Below are 15,218 nucleotides of genomic sequence, written 5' to 3'. Positions count from 1 at the left end.
AAATCTTTACGGGAGCAGAAAGCCTCATCTTTCGCCCGCTGAACAGCTGATAGTTTTGAACTGCCTGCCGACCTTGAGGTTAGCAGCCTGATTTGTAACCACTACGCTATCAGAGCTCCTTTATATATATTTAACAAATGGACTTCCTCTGACTATTTCTAGAGGGATGTGTTTGACCACTACATTCCTTTAGGCTGGTGGGTTATCTCTGGCTTCTCCTTCCAATCTTTACAGAGGCTCTTGCTACTTTATAATTTCAGCAACAGGACGTCTGTATTCTATGAGATAGAAACTCCCCAAGATTCTAGAACTAAAGAAACTGGGCTGTGCTTCAGAACCCAAGAGAACAGTGCTCCTGAAATAGTATGTTATGTAAGTGCTGTGTTTTGCCACCGAACAAGAAATCATTCTCGATAAAGTTTATTAAACGTGGCAAGAGGAAGAAGAATAGATTTTCACTATGTGAGTGGTGGAGCTGGGATGCTGCCAATATCATTTACGGCGTCTGGGGAAAGCCAAGGGAGACACAGACAGGAGCTGCCTCATCTCTTTTCCAAAAAGCAAAGAAAACTAAATATATCCAAGTGGAAATGATAGCACCTTTGAAGGTACAGGAAGGTTTAAGTTATTCAAATTTTCCAGCTGACTCCAGCCCACACATTCCCCTTTAATCATCAGTCTGGGAAGTAAGCCTTCGATTCTACTTGGAAAACTTTCTTTTCAATGGAGCCACCTAAAAGTCTCTATCTTTGACCTGCTTAATCAAGATCTAGAATTATGCTTCTTTCTGCAATATTTGTTGTTGTTGTGAAGAGCTGCTGAGTTGATTCCAACCCATAGTGACCCTGTATAGGCTTTCCAAGGAGCAGCTGATGAGCTTGACCCACCAACCTTGCAGTTCAAACGACTTTGTAGCCTGATGCATTAGCCCACAATGCTGCAATATAGACAGTGTTTATTACATACAATTAATGCTGTTACCTGCAGGATACAGCAAAAACAGTCTCCAGGTCCCTTGGAATTACTCAAGACAAGCTCTTGGGGTGGGTCTAGTGGGTGGGAACTGTGTTACTACTGCGTCATGCTTAGGTTTGCCCAACTGTCCTTGACAAATGATGAGAGGGCTGGTAAACGATGCTCTTCTGTCCCACTAAGGCAATGCTGGTTCTGATTTTCCACACAGGAGATCCCAGCCAATGTACCTCATGAGCAGCCACCACTTCTCTGTAATTGGAGGCTTGTGGATTGCAAGCTTTCAGTCTACAATGGACTAAGAAGAAAGGTCTGGTGATCTACTTCTGAAAATCAGCCAATGAAAATGTTGTAGATCCCAGTGGTCCAATTTGCAACAGTTCATGGGGATGATGTAGAACCAGGCAGCATTATTTTACACTGCTTGGACTGACTTCAGAGTAGATAATAACAACAATCTGTCCCACTCACTTCTATACACTCACTGCTCTACTGGAAAAAGGAAAGAAGGGCCAGGGGATTGAGTAATGGGACCCTTGAGAGGTAGGGCAAGGCTGGCTCACATTTCCCTGCCTAAGGGAGTTAGGACAGAACCTGTACAGGGCTGCAGGTATGGGGGCATGAGGAAGGGAGCTGGCCCGTTCAAGTCCCATATTTACACAGAACTGGCTCATTGTCACAGCCTGACTGGACATGGGTTTCACACATATTACCCAGTCTCTCCCCTCAGGTTAGAAGCTTCTAAAGATGGAAATGACATCATATCATAGGATGTAACATACAAGTCTCCTTTGATAACTCCTACCTGGAAATCTCACTATTTTAAGAGTAGACTAAAAACTTTACTGTGAAGACTTTTGTGGCCATGGTAAAGATGGTCAAAAATTCCAGCTGAAGCATTCCTGGATTATTGGAATTCACACTGATAGGTTTGTGACAAGATAAAATAGCTGAAACCAATCTGGTTGAGCAGGTATTGTTCACCAGTTTGTTTTTCCATTAGTCCTGGCTACTTAAAACTTCTACCTTATTTTCAAGATGAGAGGTGTGTGTGTGTGCCCCTTAATTATCATAATTATATTTGGGGTTATCTTTCATTCCCAATGAAAGGACTTCTCGTGTAGCTCTGTGGATGAGTACTGGACAGAGAACCACGAGGTCGGCAGTTCAAACCCATCAGCTACTCCCTAGAAACCCTATGCAGGGTCGCTATGAGTCAGAACCACCTTGATGACAGTTAAATATTACTACTACCCAGTTTGCTTCTACTTGTACTGTATGGCCAATTCACCTTTCTATTCTATTTCCCCAAATGTTGTTGTTAAGTGTCGTCTAGTAGGTTCCAACCCATAGAGAACATGTCTAGGGTTTCTGAAGGGTGGTTGATGGATTTGAACCACTGACTTTGCCGTTCAAATGACCTTGCAGTCCAGTACATTATCCTGCAGTGCCACACCAGGACTCCAAATGTAGACGTACCCAATGAAAATTTGTACTGGAAGCTTACAATGTATTAGAAGTCCTGGACCCTAAGGTTGGCTTGAACATCAAGGTCGGCAGTTCAAACCCACCAGCCATTCTTGAGAGACCTTATACAGGGTCACTGTGAGTTGGGACTGACTTGATGGCACTTACCAACAACCATGTTTTAATGATTTTACATATATTGTTGTTTGTTGTTAAGTGCCATCGAGTTGATTCCGACTCATAGAGGCCTTGTGTAGGGTTTCTGAGGAGTGACTGGTGAATTTGAACTGCCGACCTTGCAGTTCAATGCTTATCCGATAGTGCCACACCAGGACTCCTTACTTATCACCTTTAATTATCGCCACACTCTCCTTCTGTCACATCACACATTTAATCCCTCAGCCAATTCAGTGCTCTACCCCCAGAACATACCCAGCCCTGATGACGTCTCACCAACTCCAACTCTAGCACCACCATCTCTTACCTGAGCCACTATTACAGCATCATCCTACCTGGTCCTCAAGCGTAAAGCTATGCTTCCCCTGGAATCTATTCTTAATATAGTAGCCAGAGTGACTTTCCAAACCTTAAGTTATATGAAGCCACACTATGGCTCAAAACCCTCCAATGACTTCCCACTTGGCTCAGAAATCAGAAATAAAGTCAAAGTCCTTACAAGAGCCTACAATTCTTGACACAATTTGCACCCTCTCTTCCTTCACTGTCTCCCTTGCCACCTCTATTCCAGGTCCCCTTGCTGATCATTGAGCACATCAGACATAGTCTTGCCTCAGGGTCTTTGCATCTATGGTTTCCCCTGGTCGGGGTGTTCTCTCTCTAGACGCTTGCCCTCTGTTAGGTCTCTGTTAAAGGTCACCTTATTAGAGAGGTTTTCTTTGTTATTGTTGGTAAGTGCTGTTGAATCTGTTCTGACTCATAGTGACCCTGTATAGGGTTTCTGAGGAGCGACTGGTGAATGTGAATCACCCACCTTGTGGTTAAAAACTGACCTTGTGGTCCAGTGCTTTATCCCACAGTGCCACATCTAGAAAATTAATTCACTCTGTCCTGTAAATGGTAAATTAAAGTACACAATTCCTGCTGGGTAGCCTTTTCTAACTTGAATGAGAAGAACCCCCAGGAGGCTTTCCTGAGATGGCTCTTTCTGACTAGAACTCCCTCAACTTTCCTGTGCTCCCTCCTTAAGGCCCTGAGAGTTTGTTCAAATGCAGATTCCCACTCAGAAGGCCTGAGGGAAAACCTCCCAGGGGAGCCTGATGTTTCAGCTCCTTAAGTCATACTCTGAGTAGCAAAAATGCGTTATTGTTAAGTGCTCTGAGTTTCTTCTGGCTCAAAATGATCCTGTATAGCATTTGAACCACTGACCTTGCAGTTAGCAGTCCAGTAGAATTACAGTTCTACCCCAGGACTGCAGCAAGGATTTAAGGTACATTTAGTTTTTATGAGTTGCCTGATGCTCTAGGTTTGAGAATGTCAGCATCCACCTCTGTACACTGGACATAAGGTAAGAGTTGAGGCTTTCTAGAGTGGGTGGGATCTCACCATAAGGAAGTTCATGTGAGTGAGCTCTGGGAAAGAACTTTGACTTTGACAGACTGCTATTGGGTTGTGGGTAGGTCATCACCAAGCTAGACATGGAGCTACAAGTTCTAGAGAGAACCACACCCCTTTGGCTTACAGGATAAGGGCTCCAGGGTCACATCAAATGTTTCCTTCTTAAATTCAGCCTTGGAAACTCCAGTGTAGAAGGTGATGTTGCCTGAGAGATAAGCTGAGATGGTGTAACGATTGGAGCTGTTGTTCTGGAAAGTGATGGTAACTTTGAAGTCTTTGCCCAGCACAGCATTTTCCACTTCAAAATCCATGTCAACATCAGACCGTAATTTGAGGACATCTTCTGTGTTGAGGGGCTTTTTAGCTCCATACATCAGGGCAGTTTCCAGGGCTAGTCTCTCTTCTTCTTGACCTATGAAGAATCCAGAGAGTGACAGGGAAAGAGAAGATGCAACACATCAAAGAGAAAATAACATTAATAATCTCACACTGTGTGTTAGGCTCTGAGATGAGCCTCTTCTGGCCACAATTTCCCTGTGAGCAGGTTTTGTCACCATTCCCATTCTATAGCCAAACCAAATCCATTCTACAACCAAACCAAAATGACCTCTGCTATTGAGTTGACTCTGACTCATGGTGACCCTAAACAGGGTTTCTAAGACTGTAAATTTTTATGGGAGTAGACAGCCTCATCTTTCTCCCTAGGAGTGGCTGGTGGGTTTGAACTGCCAATCTTGTGGTAACCAGTCTAACCCACAGTACCACCAAGACTATAAATGGTATAAAATCAGGTTCTAAGAGTCAATGACCCACCCAGGTCACTGAATTATTAAGTGGAGGCATTGAGGTCTACCTGGAGAGCTTCTATGGGTTGTATCTCCAGTTACAGTTTTAAGTTTCAACAGGCAAAATTGGCAAAATTCAACTCTTCTCAAACTGTGGGACCAATGCATTTCACTCCCCTAATCCTAGCCACAGGGCTAGAATTTTGATATCTCTGGTGCTGTAGGATAAGCACTAAACTGCTAACTGCAAGGCTGGCAATTCAAACCTACCAGCTACTCCTTGGAAACCCTATATAGGGTTGCTGTGAGTCAGAACTGATTCAATGGCACTAAACAACAACAACAACAAATACAGATTTTGGAACTCATTTTACCTCCTGCAATATCAATTTAATAATAAATAATTAAATAAATAATGATAATAATTAAATCAATAGATATTAAGAGGCCAATTAATTGTAGCAACTATCTTTGAGAAGAACTGTGTGAGAAGTGCTTACTGTAAATTAATTAGGTCACATATTCCTCACAACAAATGTACACAGTAAGTAGACACTGCTATTGTCATTAGCTTCCTCCTTTGTGAAATGGGGGAGACTGCCTCCAATATTGGACTTTTGGTGTGACGCTGTAGGGTCAGCAATGTACTGTGAATCACAGGGTTGTCTGTTCAAACCCACCAGCTGCTCCTCAGAAACCTTATACAGGGGTTCTATGAGTTGGAACCCTTTCAATGTCATTTAATAAAAACAACAACCTCCATTATGGAGTCCTATTGAGGCTCTGTGGGATCAGCACTGGACTGCAAGGTCAGTTGAAACCACTAATCTTGTGGTTCATACCCACCAATCACTTCTCAGAAACCTTAGATAGGGTCACTATGAGTCAGAACTGATTTGATGGAACTTCACAACAACAACTTTCAATATGGTTTGGTGATTGGAGAGGGTTTGTGCAGAGTACATAATAGATGCAAACACTTAGAGACAATGAAAAGGTGGAGACAATGTAAAATCCCTTATTTGACTTCTAGCAGTTTCCTCCTGTGTTTCCTCCTAGCAGGAGGTGCAAACAAATATGAATATGTTTGCCCATTGACCTTGAGATGAAAAGTTTAGGGAGACTTTTGAAATCCTGAGCCTATGGACACTGACCTAGTCACTGGGGGCTAGAATTGAGAATCAAAGGGCCAGTTGGTCTGAAGTTGGAGAGGAGTGTGAGAGTACTCAAACTTGCAGATAGTACCTATTTGACCTAGCTTGGATAGCTTGCTGACCAGAACTCTACCAGAGGAAGACAAAGAAGTTTGATACAGGAAGCAAGTGTAAATTGTAACACTTGATGAACTCTACCTTTGCTTATGGATGTTGTTGCTCAAAATTCCAACTGAGAAGGGAAGGAGGCTTCACATCAAGGATCAAGCCTATCTCTTCAGTACACAGGGTTGATAGGGATGGGCAACTTAGACATTGGCTACCAAAATTGAGGGGGCTATAAAGGCATGAAGTGACTGGCTTACAAGTTTTCAAGGATGTGTTTAGTTTCAAAACCATGGGGTCAGGCAGAATCCCACTGAATAGTTTTCCTCTTATCCAGATGGGTCTGGTGAAAAGGGATGGTGAAGGATGGTGATAGGATTTTACGATTCAATTGTGTGTTATTGCTATCATGACAAATTGTGATTATCATAACTGTAAAGGTAGAAGATGTTAAACAAAAACAGAGGAGTAGTTAATCTCTCATTCCAGGAACAGAGAACCCTAGGACACCAAGAGGTAAGATCATGAGTGGAACATGGGATCCTAACTAGAGAAGCAGCAACACCAGAGATGGAAGCAGAGGTGATGGCACAGAGACATAGAGCAGCTGAGGACTCTAGACCCATGGAAAGAGACAGGCTGGGTGCCAGTGGCAGGAGAAGCATTTTGCTTTCAGAAAGAGAGAAGTCATTTGTCTTTGTGCTGTTGTTATTAACTGCTGTCAAGTTGTTAGAGAAAGGTACAACCAGGAGGGAGAAAGAACAAAGACTGGACAGACAATTCTCTTGCAAAAGCACAGATCTTGCAAGGCACAGGTGGGGCAGGAAACAAAACTTAGCAAAACACTTATTTTTTAGTGAAAAACAGGAGTTGCTATACCCTCTCAATACCACAGAGCCTGGCAGATGCAGAAGCCCACAAACCGTACCCCTAGTAGAAAGGAGCTCTGGTAGCGTAGTGGTTACGAATTGGGCTGCGAACCTTAAGGCCAGCAGTTCAAAACTACCAGCTGCTCCGCGGGAGAAAGATGAGGCGTTCTGCTCCTGTAAAGATTTACAGCCTCGGAAACCCTGTACAGGGTCGCTATGGGTCGGAACCGACTTGACGGCACTTAGCAACAAGTAGAAAGGAAAATTGCTAATACATGGGGCAAAGATAGTCACAACTTATTTGATTAAGCTGTTGACCTCAACATGGCACTCAGAGCCAGATGTGAGTCTTGAAACAGGGTCTTGGATGTGGCACACATATGTATGTGTATGTGCCTGAGTGCGTGTATGCTGGAGTGCTGGTGGTATGTAGGATAAGAACTGGGTTGAGAACCACAAGGTTGTCTGTTTGAGCCCACCAGCTGGTCAAAGGGAGAAAGATGAGGTTTTCTGCTTCTATGATGACTTACAGCCTTGGAAACCCTATACAACAGGGTTAATATGAGTCAGAACTGACTCGACTGCACACAACAACAACAACAACAAAAACATATATATTTATTAGTATGCTTGAATGCTACTAGGAAGGAAACTGCAGAGAAGGAGAGACATGGAATAATTGATAGAAAAAAGGGAATTGGTTCAAGACAAGAATATGCTTTGTCACAGGAAACATTTTAAGAATTCTGATTTTCAAAACTTTGTGGTTTTGAAAAATAAGTTCTAAATTAATTAAGCTTTATTTGTCGAGTTGGCTCTGACTCTTAGTGACCCTGTATAGGGTTTCTGAGGACCAGCTGGTTCAAACTAACCTTGAGATCCAGTGCTTATTCTATGGTACCACACCAGAACTGAAGTGAAAAGTGATCTTCTCACAATTTAATGGAAATAGTTCATCTTTAAATCTGGGGATAATTTCTTTTCTGTGTTTTCACTCTTTATTCCAATGGCCACATAGCATTTGTGGATTAGAGAAAGCAAGTGGGAGATTTAGTAGTGAAAATCAGGGCGACAATTCTACAGTCATTAAATGGTATTTACTCTTTCCTATGTGCCAAATGCAAACATAAATAAGCACAGGACTGCAAACCACAAGGTCAGCAGTTCAAACCCACCAGCTGCACCTTGGAAACGCTATATAGGGTCGCTCTGAGTTGGAACTGACTTTATGGCATTTAGCAACCACAACAACCATATTCGGTTGCAGCCATGGCATCTTTCTCAAAGTAGTGCCTCACCTAATCATTACCAAGGTGAGAATGTGAAATGTACATATCATCCTGGTTAGGAGATGAAGGATGCACTAGCAATCAAACCCCAGTTGCAGAAGCAGAGTGTACCGACTTGTACAATTATCCGAGAATTACCAGTTGCCTCTTGAGCCAAGAGTGTCTTTGTGGGACAAATGGTTAACATGCTTGACTGCTAACTCAAAGCTTGGTCATTCCAGTCCACTCAGAGGGACCTCAGAAGAAAGGTCTGGTGGCATGCTTCTGAAAGACCATTGCCACTGAAAACCCTGTGGAGCTCAGTGACACACACGGGGCAGTTATGAATTGGATTATACTTGACCACAACTGGTCTCACTGGTGGTTGGCTGGACCACTGCTTTGTCCTTCATCCTCAGCCTTGTTGACTTGTCAAACTCTGGAGGCATGGGCCTCACACTTCTTCCTCATTCAGTGTTGGCATATTTTGTATCTTTTAATCTGTTGCCCATCCATGGCCATGTCTGACTTCTCTTTCATGAAGTTGGTATTGGATCCTGTCCCATTCCTAATTTGGCCTTCACTGCCACCTTCTGGTGGTGCTGTGGATTAAGCATCGGGCTACTAACAAAATGATTGGCAGTTCAAGCCCACCAGCTACTCTGTGGGAGAAAGATGAGGTAATCTGCTTCTGCAAAGATTTACATCTTGAGAACCCTACAGGGTCTATGAGTAGGAATGCATTTAACAGTGGTGGGGTTTTGGCCACCTCCTCAGCTGACAGTTCCTGGAAACTGTGCTCTACTACATGGTTTACATTTGACAGCTTCGTCAGCTCACCTGCTGCCTCTCCTAGCACCTTGGAAGCTCACCTTTTATTTACTACACTGTCTACTTAGTACTTCTTCCACTTAGAAGAAGTCGTAACTGCAATTCTGCCTTTCTGTGCTTCCTTGGAGAACTCTTCCCCATGCTTCAACTGGCTAATCCTTATTTTCACTCTGGTGTCAGTGAGCTCATCATTAACTTCCTCCAGGCAGCCTTCCCTGGTTCATATTTGGGATAAGTGCCCCTGTTCTCCCAAACTGTCTGTACACCCCTGCCATCGCATCTGTCACAAAGCAAGCTGCTGTCCCACCAATTAGATGGGCAGGCAGGGACTAGGAACATCTTTCATCCCTAGGCGGAGCTTGGAATATACTAGTTGTCAGTTGCCAATGAGTTAACCCCAAGCATGTCAAAGTAAAACTGTGCCCCTTAGGGTTTTTAATGACTGGGTTTTGGGTAGTAGATTGAAAGTAGATCATCTTTCTTCCAAGGTACCTCTGAGTGACTCGAACCTCCCACTTTTGGGTTAGCAGCTGAGTGTGTTAACCATATTCACAACCCACACACTCCTCCTCAAGGACTGTAACTAAACCAATTGCCATTAAGTTGATTCTGACTCATGATGACCTCATGCCTTTCAGAGGAACACTGAGCTCCATAGGGGTTTTCAAGCTTGAGACTTTGAGGAAGCAGGTCTCCAGGCCTTTCTTCCAAAGTGCCTCTGGGTGGGTTTGAGCTGTCAACTTTTCAGTTCGTAGTTGTTGTTAAGTGTCATTAAGTCAGATTTGACTCATAGCAACCCTGTATAGAATTTCCGAGGAGTTTGGGTTTGAACCACCAACCTTGAGGTTAGCAGTCCAGGGCTTATTCTACAGAGTTGTTGTTGTTGATAGCATTATTGTTGTTGTTGATTGTGACTCCCTGACAGTGTTTCTGAGAAGTGGCTGGTGAGTTTAAACTGCCAACCTTGAAGTTCAAACTGACCTTGTGGTTCAGTACTTCTCCTACAGCACCACATCAGGACGCCAGCACTTAATTGTTTGTACCATCGAGGGACTCCTTTTGGAATTTAAGAGCAAAAAAAGAGGAACCAGACCCATTGCTGTTGAGTCAATTCTGGCTCATGGTGACCTCTTGTGTTACAGAGGAGAGCTGAGATCCAGAGGGTGTTCTTGCCTGAGACATTTTGGAATCAGATCTCCAGGCCTTTGGTAGTTTGAATGGGTTCAAACTGCCAATCTTTAGGTTAGTAGCTAGGGCTCACTCTTTGTACCACCCAGAAAACTTCTTGGAACATAGTAGGAGCAAATTTTGAATGAATGAATTAATGAATGAATGCTGCAGCTAGTTTCTTTCATTTTTTTTCTATGGAGTTATTTTATTCCTTCATTCCAGCTATTTTTTACTGTAACTCTGTTCTGAGAGGGCATTCTTTGTTTTACTTTGCTTGTATTGTTTTTAATTTTTCTTTTAGGAAAAACCCCAAAATAAAAGAAAAAACCAGCTCCCTTTGTATCTGTGATGTGCAATGGATGATAGCCAACAGAAGGGAAGGATAAACAACTTCAGAAATGCAGTCAAGATTTACTAGTTCAGATGACAAAAAATCTGACTTTCTAATACTATGCAAAAGAGTTCTAAATTCTTTATGGTGCAAATTACTTTTGTAAATAAGAGCTCCATGACTGTCTGAAATATTTAAAACAAATTCTGCTCTCAGTAGCACTTCAGGAATGCTGATGAATATTTAGGTGTATGCTAATTACTAATCATTTTTATCCATTTACTAAAATCAATGTCTCTCCTAAGAACCTATGAGATGAATTATTTGAAAAGTATGTTACACTGTCTCTCCATCAGGATATACAAAGCCCTCCACCATCACTGACCATGAGCAATTTTGTCTGAGACCACAGGGCACCTCTGAACTTAGTGCTTGAGCCATGCCTGTGAACCCTACCCACTGTGCTGTTTCACTTCTGTGCCTCTGCTATGCTCCTCCTACCTGGAAAGGCCAGCCCATTTTTCTGTAACTGCAGACCATGACTCCTCTCTGAGCTTGACTTTTTCTGCAGCCCACAGCTGGGCTGAATCCTTCTCTGTTTCTAAAGTCCCTCTGTACAATGATTCTATCACTTGGCCCACACAGGAGCTGGATCCTGCTCACTGCTGCAATCTCTAGGTCCATACATTATTCCAGGCACAACTCAATACAGACACTCTATTAATTGAAACAGAATTGGACTCAATAGTTCTGTGGGAAACATTCTATACGATGAAAAGTTAACAAAACGACCTTAACATGATTTTATTATTAAAATCGGCCTTCAGCCAAATTAGTGAGACTGTACTATTGTTGTTTCTGTTAGCTGACGTAATGTTGGCCCTGATGCATGTTAACACCACACATACAAAGCAGAACGAAATGTTGACTCTTCCTGCAGGCTCACGTGTGGATTGGACAATGTTCTACTGTTGTTCCAGGAATTTTCATTGGCTGATTTTTGAAAGTGAACCACCAGGACATTCTTCTACTGTACTATAAATATTGCATTATCTACCCCATGGGGTTTCTATGAGAATTCAATGGAGTAACATAAAATAGTTTGTAAAGTCCTAAGCAATATTAGTAGTCATTGAAATGTCTATTACTGAACTAAATTAATATTAGTTATCCAGTGTTTTCCAACAGGGTTATTTAAAATTACAGTATTTTCACATTTCTTGTGTGTAAGAGTATATTCTACATCCTGTTAAAATAGACATAACTTCCAACTAAATCATTTCCCAAGCCACTAGATTGGAAATCTGCTCAAAACAAGCAAGCAAAAATAGAGTGAAAACTGTGGGCCTTGATGTATTTCTCACTCATGAGAGTTTATACTTCTGCCCTTACTAGCAAATGCTGCAAATCCCATTCTCTGTAGTGACAGTGAACATGTACTAAGTGGAATGGATAAAAGAGCTGGGGCGCAAAGAAATCAGCCTTCAGTTGTACGAAATTACCTTCTTGGAATTTATAGGTATCAGTAATATCTTGCATGCCATCTCTTCCAACTTCTTTGGTCACAATTAACTTCCCAGTGTGGGTGGAATCCACAGCTTTTACCACATGAGTGCCGTCTTTTTGAACTGCGATGTAAACAAGATCACTGTTGACCTGCAAACAGAAGAAGGAGAGATCATTGCCATTGGTAAAGGTCATTTCACCCAAAGTTTCAACTCTCAGTGGTGCAATCATCTAGAGACTTGAGAATGGATATCTTCCCTTCCCCAACAATGATGGATTCATAAGGCCAAGGTAGTTTTCAAGACATTCTGAAGAGAATGTAGTCTAGATTAAACACCAGATTTTAAAAATTGAAAATATATAGGCACTACTGGTTGTCAAGACATCAACCATTTCTTTATCCCCTTCTCTTTTTGGAAAAGCCCACCTCCTAAGTAAGAGCCGAGAATGCCATGCCTGTTACTGGCTTTCTCAGATGTATTTTCAGCTAGTGGTGATCCTGTGACCCACTTCTAGAAAAAGAGGAAGTCTGCTAGCAGGTTCTGGAGAAGGTGGTTCTCCTTCATGAAAGGAAAGAGTCATGAGATAGAGGCATGAGACAGTCTGTCTTTCCATTTCTGATTTCTGATGTCACGTGAGGTGAAGTGATGCTTGGAGCTGCTGCGACCATCCCAGGGGAGTGTAGAGAAATACTGACAACAATTTGAAGATGACAGAGTAGAAAGTTGAGAAGCATTTGAGTGCTTGGTAATGCTGATAAACCACCAAGCCAACTTTAGGATTATGAGAACAAAAATTCTTACTGTTGATTCTGTTACTTGCAGCTAAAAGCATTTTAATTGAGAACAATATGACACTATCCAGTAGGAACTCAGGCAATTTTCTGGTGGTTCAAAAATGAAGGCATGTTATTTGTGGGTCTTACAAATAATATCTTGTAACCATGCTGGCTGACTTCTAAGTCAAGGCTTGATTTTATCACTGTACTTTCTAGAGACAATGTCTAATATGAACCTAAGAGCCAAGCCCTTAATTACCTTCTCTACCTTCTAGGGGATTGCATTTTTGGAATGGAAGCAGTTAGGAAACATAAAATTCACTGCTCTAGCTGAAAACAATAATTGGTGCATTTATGAAATGTTTTCTAAGCCCCTCTCTAAGCTTCAGTCCCCTCTTCTTTTTATATATGAGACCAATAGTCCCTTCCTTATAAGTGACTGGCATAATTAACTGAAACACATTTATGTAAATTATTTTTCATAGTGTCTAACATATAGTAATGGAGTCCTCGTGTGATGCTGTGGGTTAATGTGTCAGATTGCAAAGCTATTTGAACTGCAAGTGGTTCAAGTTCACCAACTGCTCCTCAAAAACTCTATATAGGGTGGCTATAGGTCAGAACCAACTCAACAGCACTTAATAACTACAACATATAATAAATAAGTAATTAGTAAATGCTAGCAGCAATAATACATTATATAGTAATATTGTCAGCTATTGTTCAGTGTAGAGGACTGAATAATGAAATTAAATAAAAAAAATCATTGTCCTTATCAGATTTAAATGAAAAAAATCATTGTTCTTATCAGATTTAAATGAAAAAAAATCATTGTTCTTATCAGATTTAAATGAAAAAAATCATTGTCCTTATCCAGTTTACATTCTAGTATAAAAGATAGATATCGATGAAGGAGGTCTTGAATGGTACCCTAAATATAATACTTAAAAAACAAAAAAACAACTCTCTGAAATTCTAAAGGAAAGTCAGGCCTGAGGATACCTGTAATAATACCAGCTTCCAATCCAAAAAAAGTACAGTACAAAAGTAGAGGGAAAATCCAGCCCATGGGGCTGTGGGACAAGGTATAGACTAGAAAGTAACATCAAAGTTGGAAGCTGGAAGATGAACAGGAGCTAATGAACTAAAGAATGCATGGAAGGCAAACAGACTGGCAGGTACAAGGGAACCAAGGATTTGGGAGAGACACTGGGTTAACTGAAAGAATTTTGGGTCTGATCTTGAAACTGTCATTTTTTGGAAAGTCATGTTCACCCCTCTGAACTTCAGTCTGTTTCTATAAAAAGAAAATAATTATACTTGTTCTGCCTATCTCATAAGAACAGTGTAGAATTAAATGAAATAGGATACATGTGAAAATGAGTTGTAAACTTCAATGTTCAGTAAAATGACGTGGTTGTTATTAGGTACTGGGGAAATAAGCTGATATCTACCCAACTTTTAAAGTTGAGGTTAAAGAGACCAACTTTGCTTTCTCCCAGATTGTTCTAAATTTACATTTAGAACTCCTTGAGTTTGTGGTGCTGTAGGATAAGCACTCAATCGCAAGTTTGGTGGTTCAAACTCACCAGCTGCTCCTCGGAAACCCTATACGCAGTGGCTATGAGTCAAAACCAACTTGACAGCACTTAACAACAACAACAAGGAGAAAGTAAGGAGCCCTGCTATCATTGTGGGTTATTTGTTAGACTGCTAACCACAAGGTCAGCGTTCAAATCCTGCTCTGCAGGAAAATGATGAGGTTTTTTGCTCCCATAAAGATTTACAGCCTTGCCCTTGGGAAGTAGAGCATCACCAACCTCTACTGAATATTCCATTGTTTCAACAACTTTCTAGAAATTATTTAGTTTAAAGCTCATAACAGCACCTGTCTAGATATGTACTATAAACCCCATTTTATAGATGATAACATTATAATTCGGTGAGAGCAAGCATATTGTTTGCCAGGAGCTGGTGGAGCAGAAATTCAAACCCTGGGCTGGTCCATAGCCCATCTCCTTGATCTTCACACCACATTGACGCCCACTTCACTCTGCGGACCATGAACACCAACCTGATTTAGATGATGTATAATGATTAGGGTTTTGTGTCAACTTTACTAGGCTAGGATTTCCAAAGGGTTAGCAGTTGAATGCACTTATTCCCATGGCGATGAAACCTTGTACAGGCATAGTTAACTCTATGATGAGTGGACAATCAATTGAAGGGATGCTTCCTTGGGGGTGTGGCCTGCTCCCAAAACAATGGACATGTGGAAGGACTCTCTTACTCTCTCTTCTACTGGGGACCAGGCACTATGCAATTTCAAACAATTTACTTTTCTTTTAAAAATTTTTTGTGAATTGAGTGATAGTTTACATGGGAGAACATGAGCTTTACATTCATC

The 15,218-nt window shown here is 41.6% G+C and overlaps 1 protein-coding gene across 1 annotated transcript in view; it reads right to left on the bottom strand.

Moving 5' to 3' along the window:
* Positions 1-15,218, bottom strand: part of F13A1 (coagulation factor XIII, A1 polypeptide) — a 352,784-nt gene that overhangs the window by 48,530 nt on the left and 289,036 nt on the right. Inside the window, exons 10-11 of the mRNA XM_006864109.1 lie at positions 12,030-12,183; positions 4,139-4,426 (exon numbers count right to left, since the gene is read on the bottom strand). Coding sequence (XP_006864171.1) covers positions 4,139-4,426; positions 12,030-12,183 — 442 coding nt within the window. The remainder of the gene's footprint in view (positions 1-4,138; positions 4,427-12,029; positions 12,184-15,218) is intronic.

This window comes from Chrysochloris asiatica, unplaced genomic scaffold (assembly GCF_000296735.1).
Source record: "Chrysochloris asiatica unplaced genomic scaffold, ChrAsi1.0 scaffold00060, whole genome shotgun sequence".
Taxonomy (NCBI): domain Eukaryota; kingdom Metazoa; phylum Chordata; class Mammalia; order Afrosoricida; family Chrysochloridae; genus Chrysochloris; species Chrysochloris asiatica.
The sequence above is the reverse complement of the archived record's forward strand: the minus strand, read 5'-3'. Positions and strand labels throughout refer to the sequence as shown.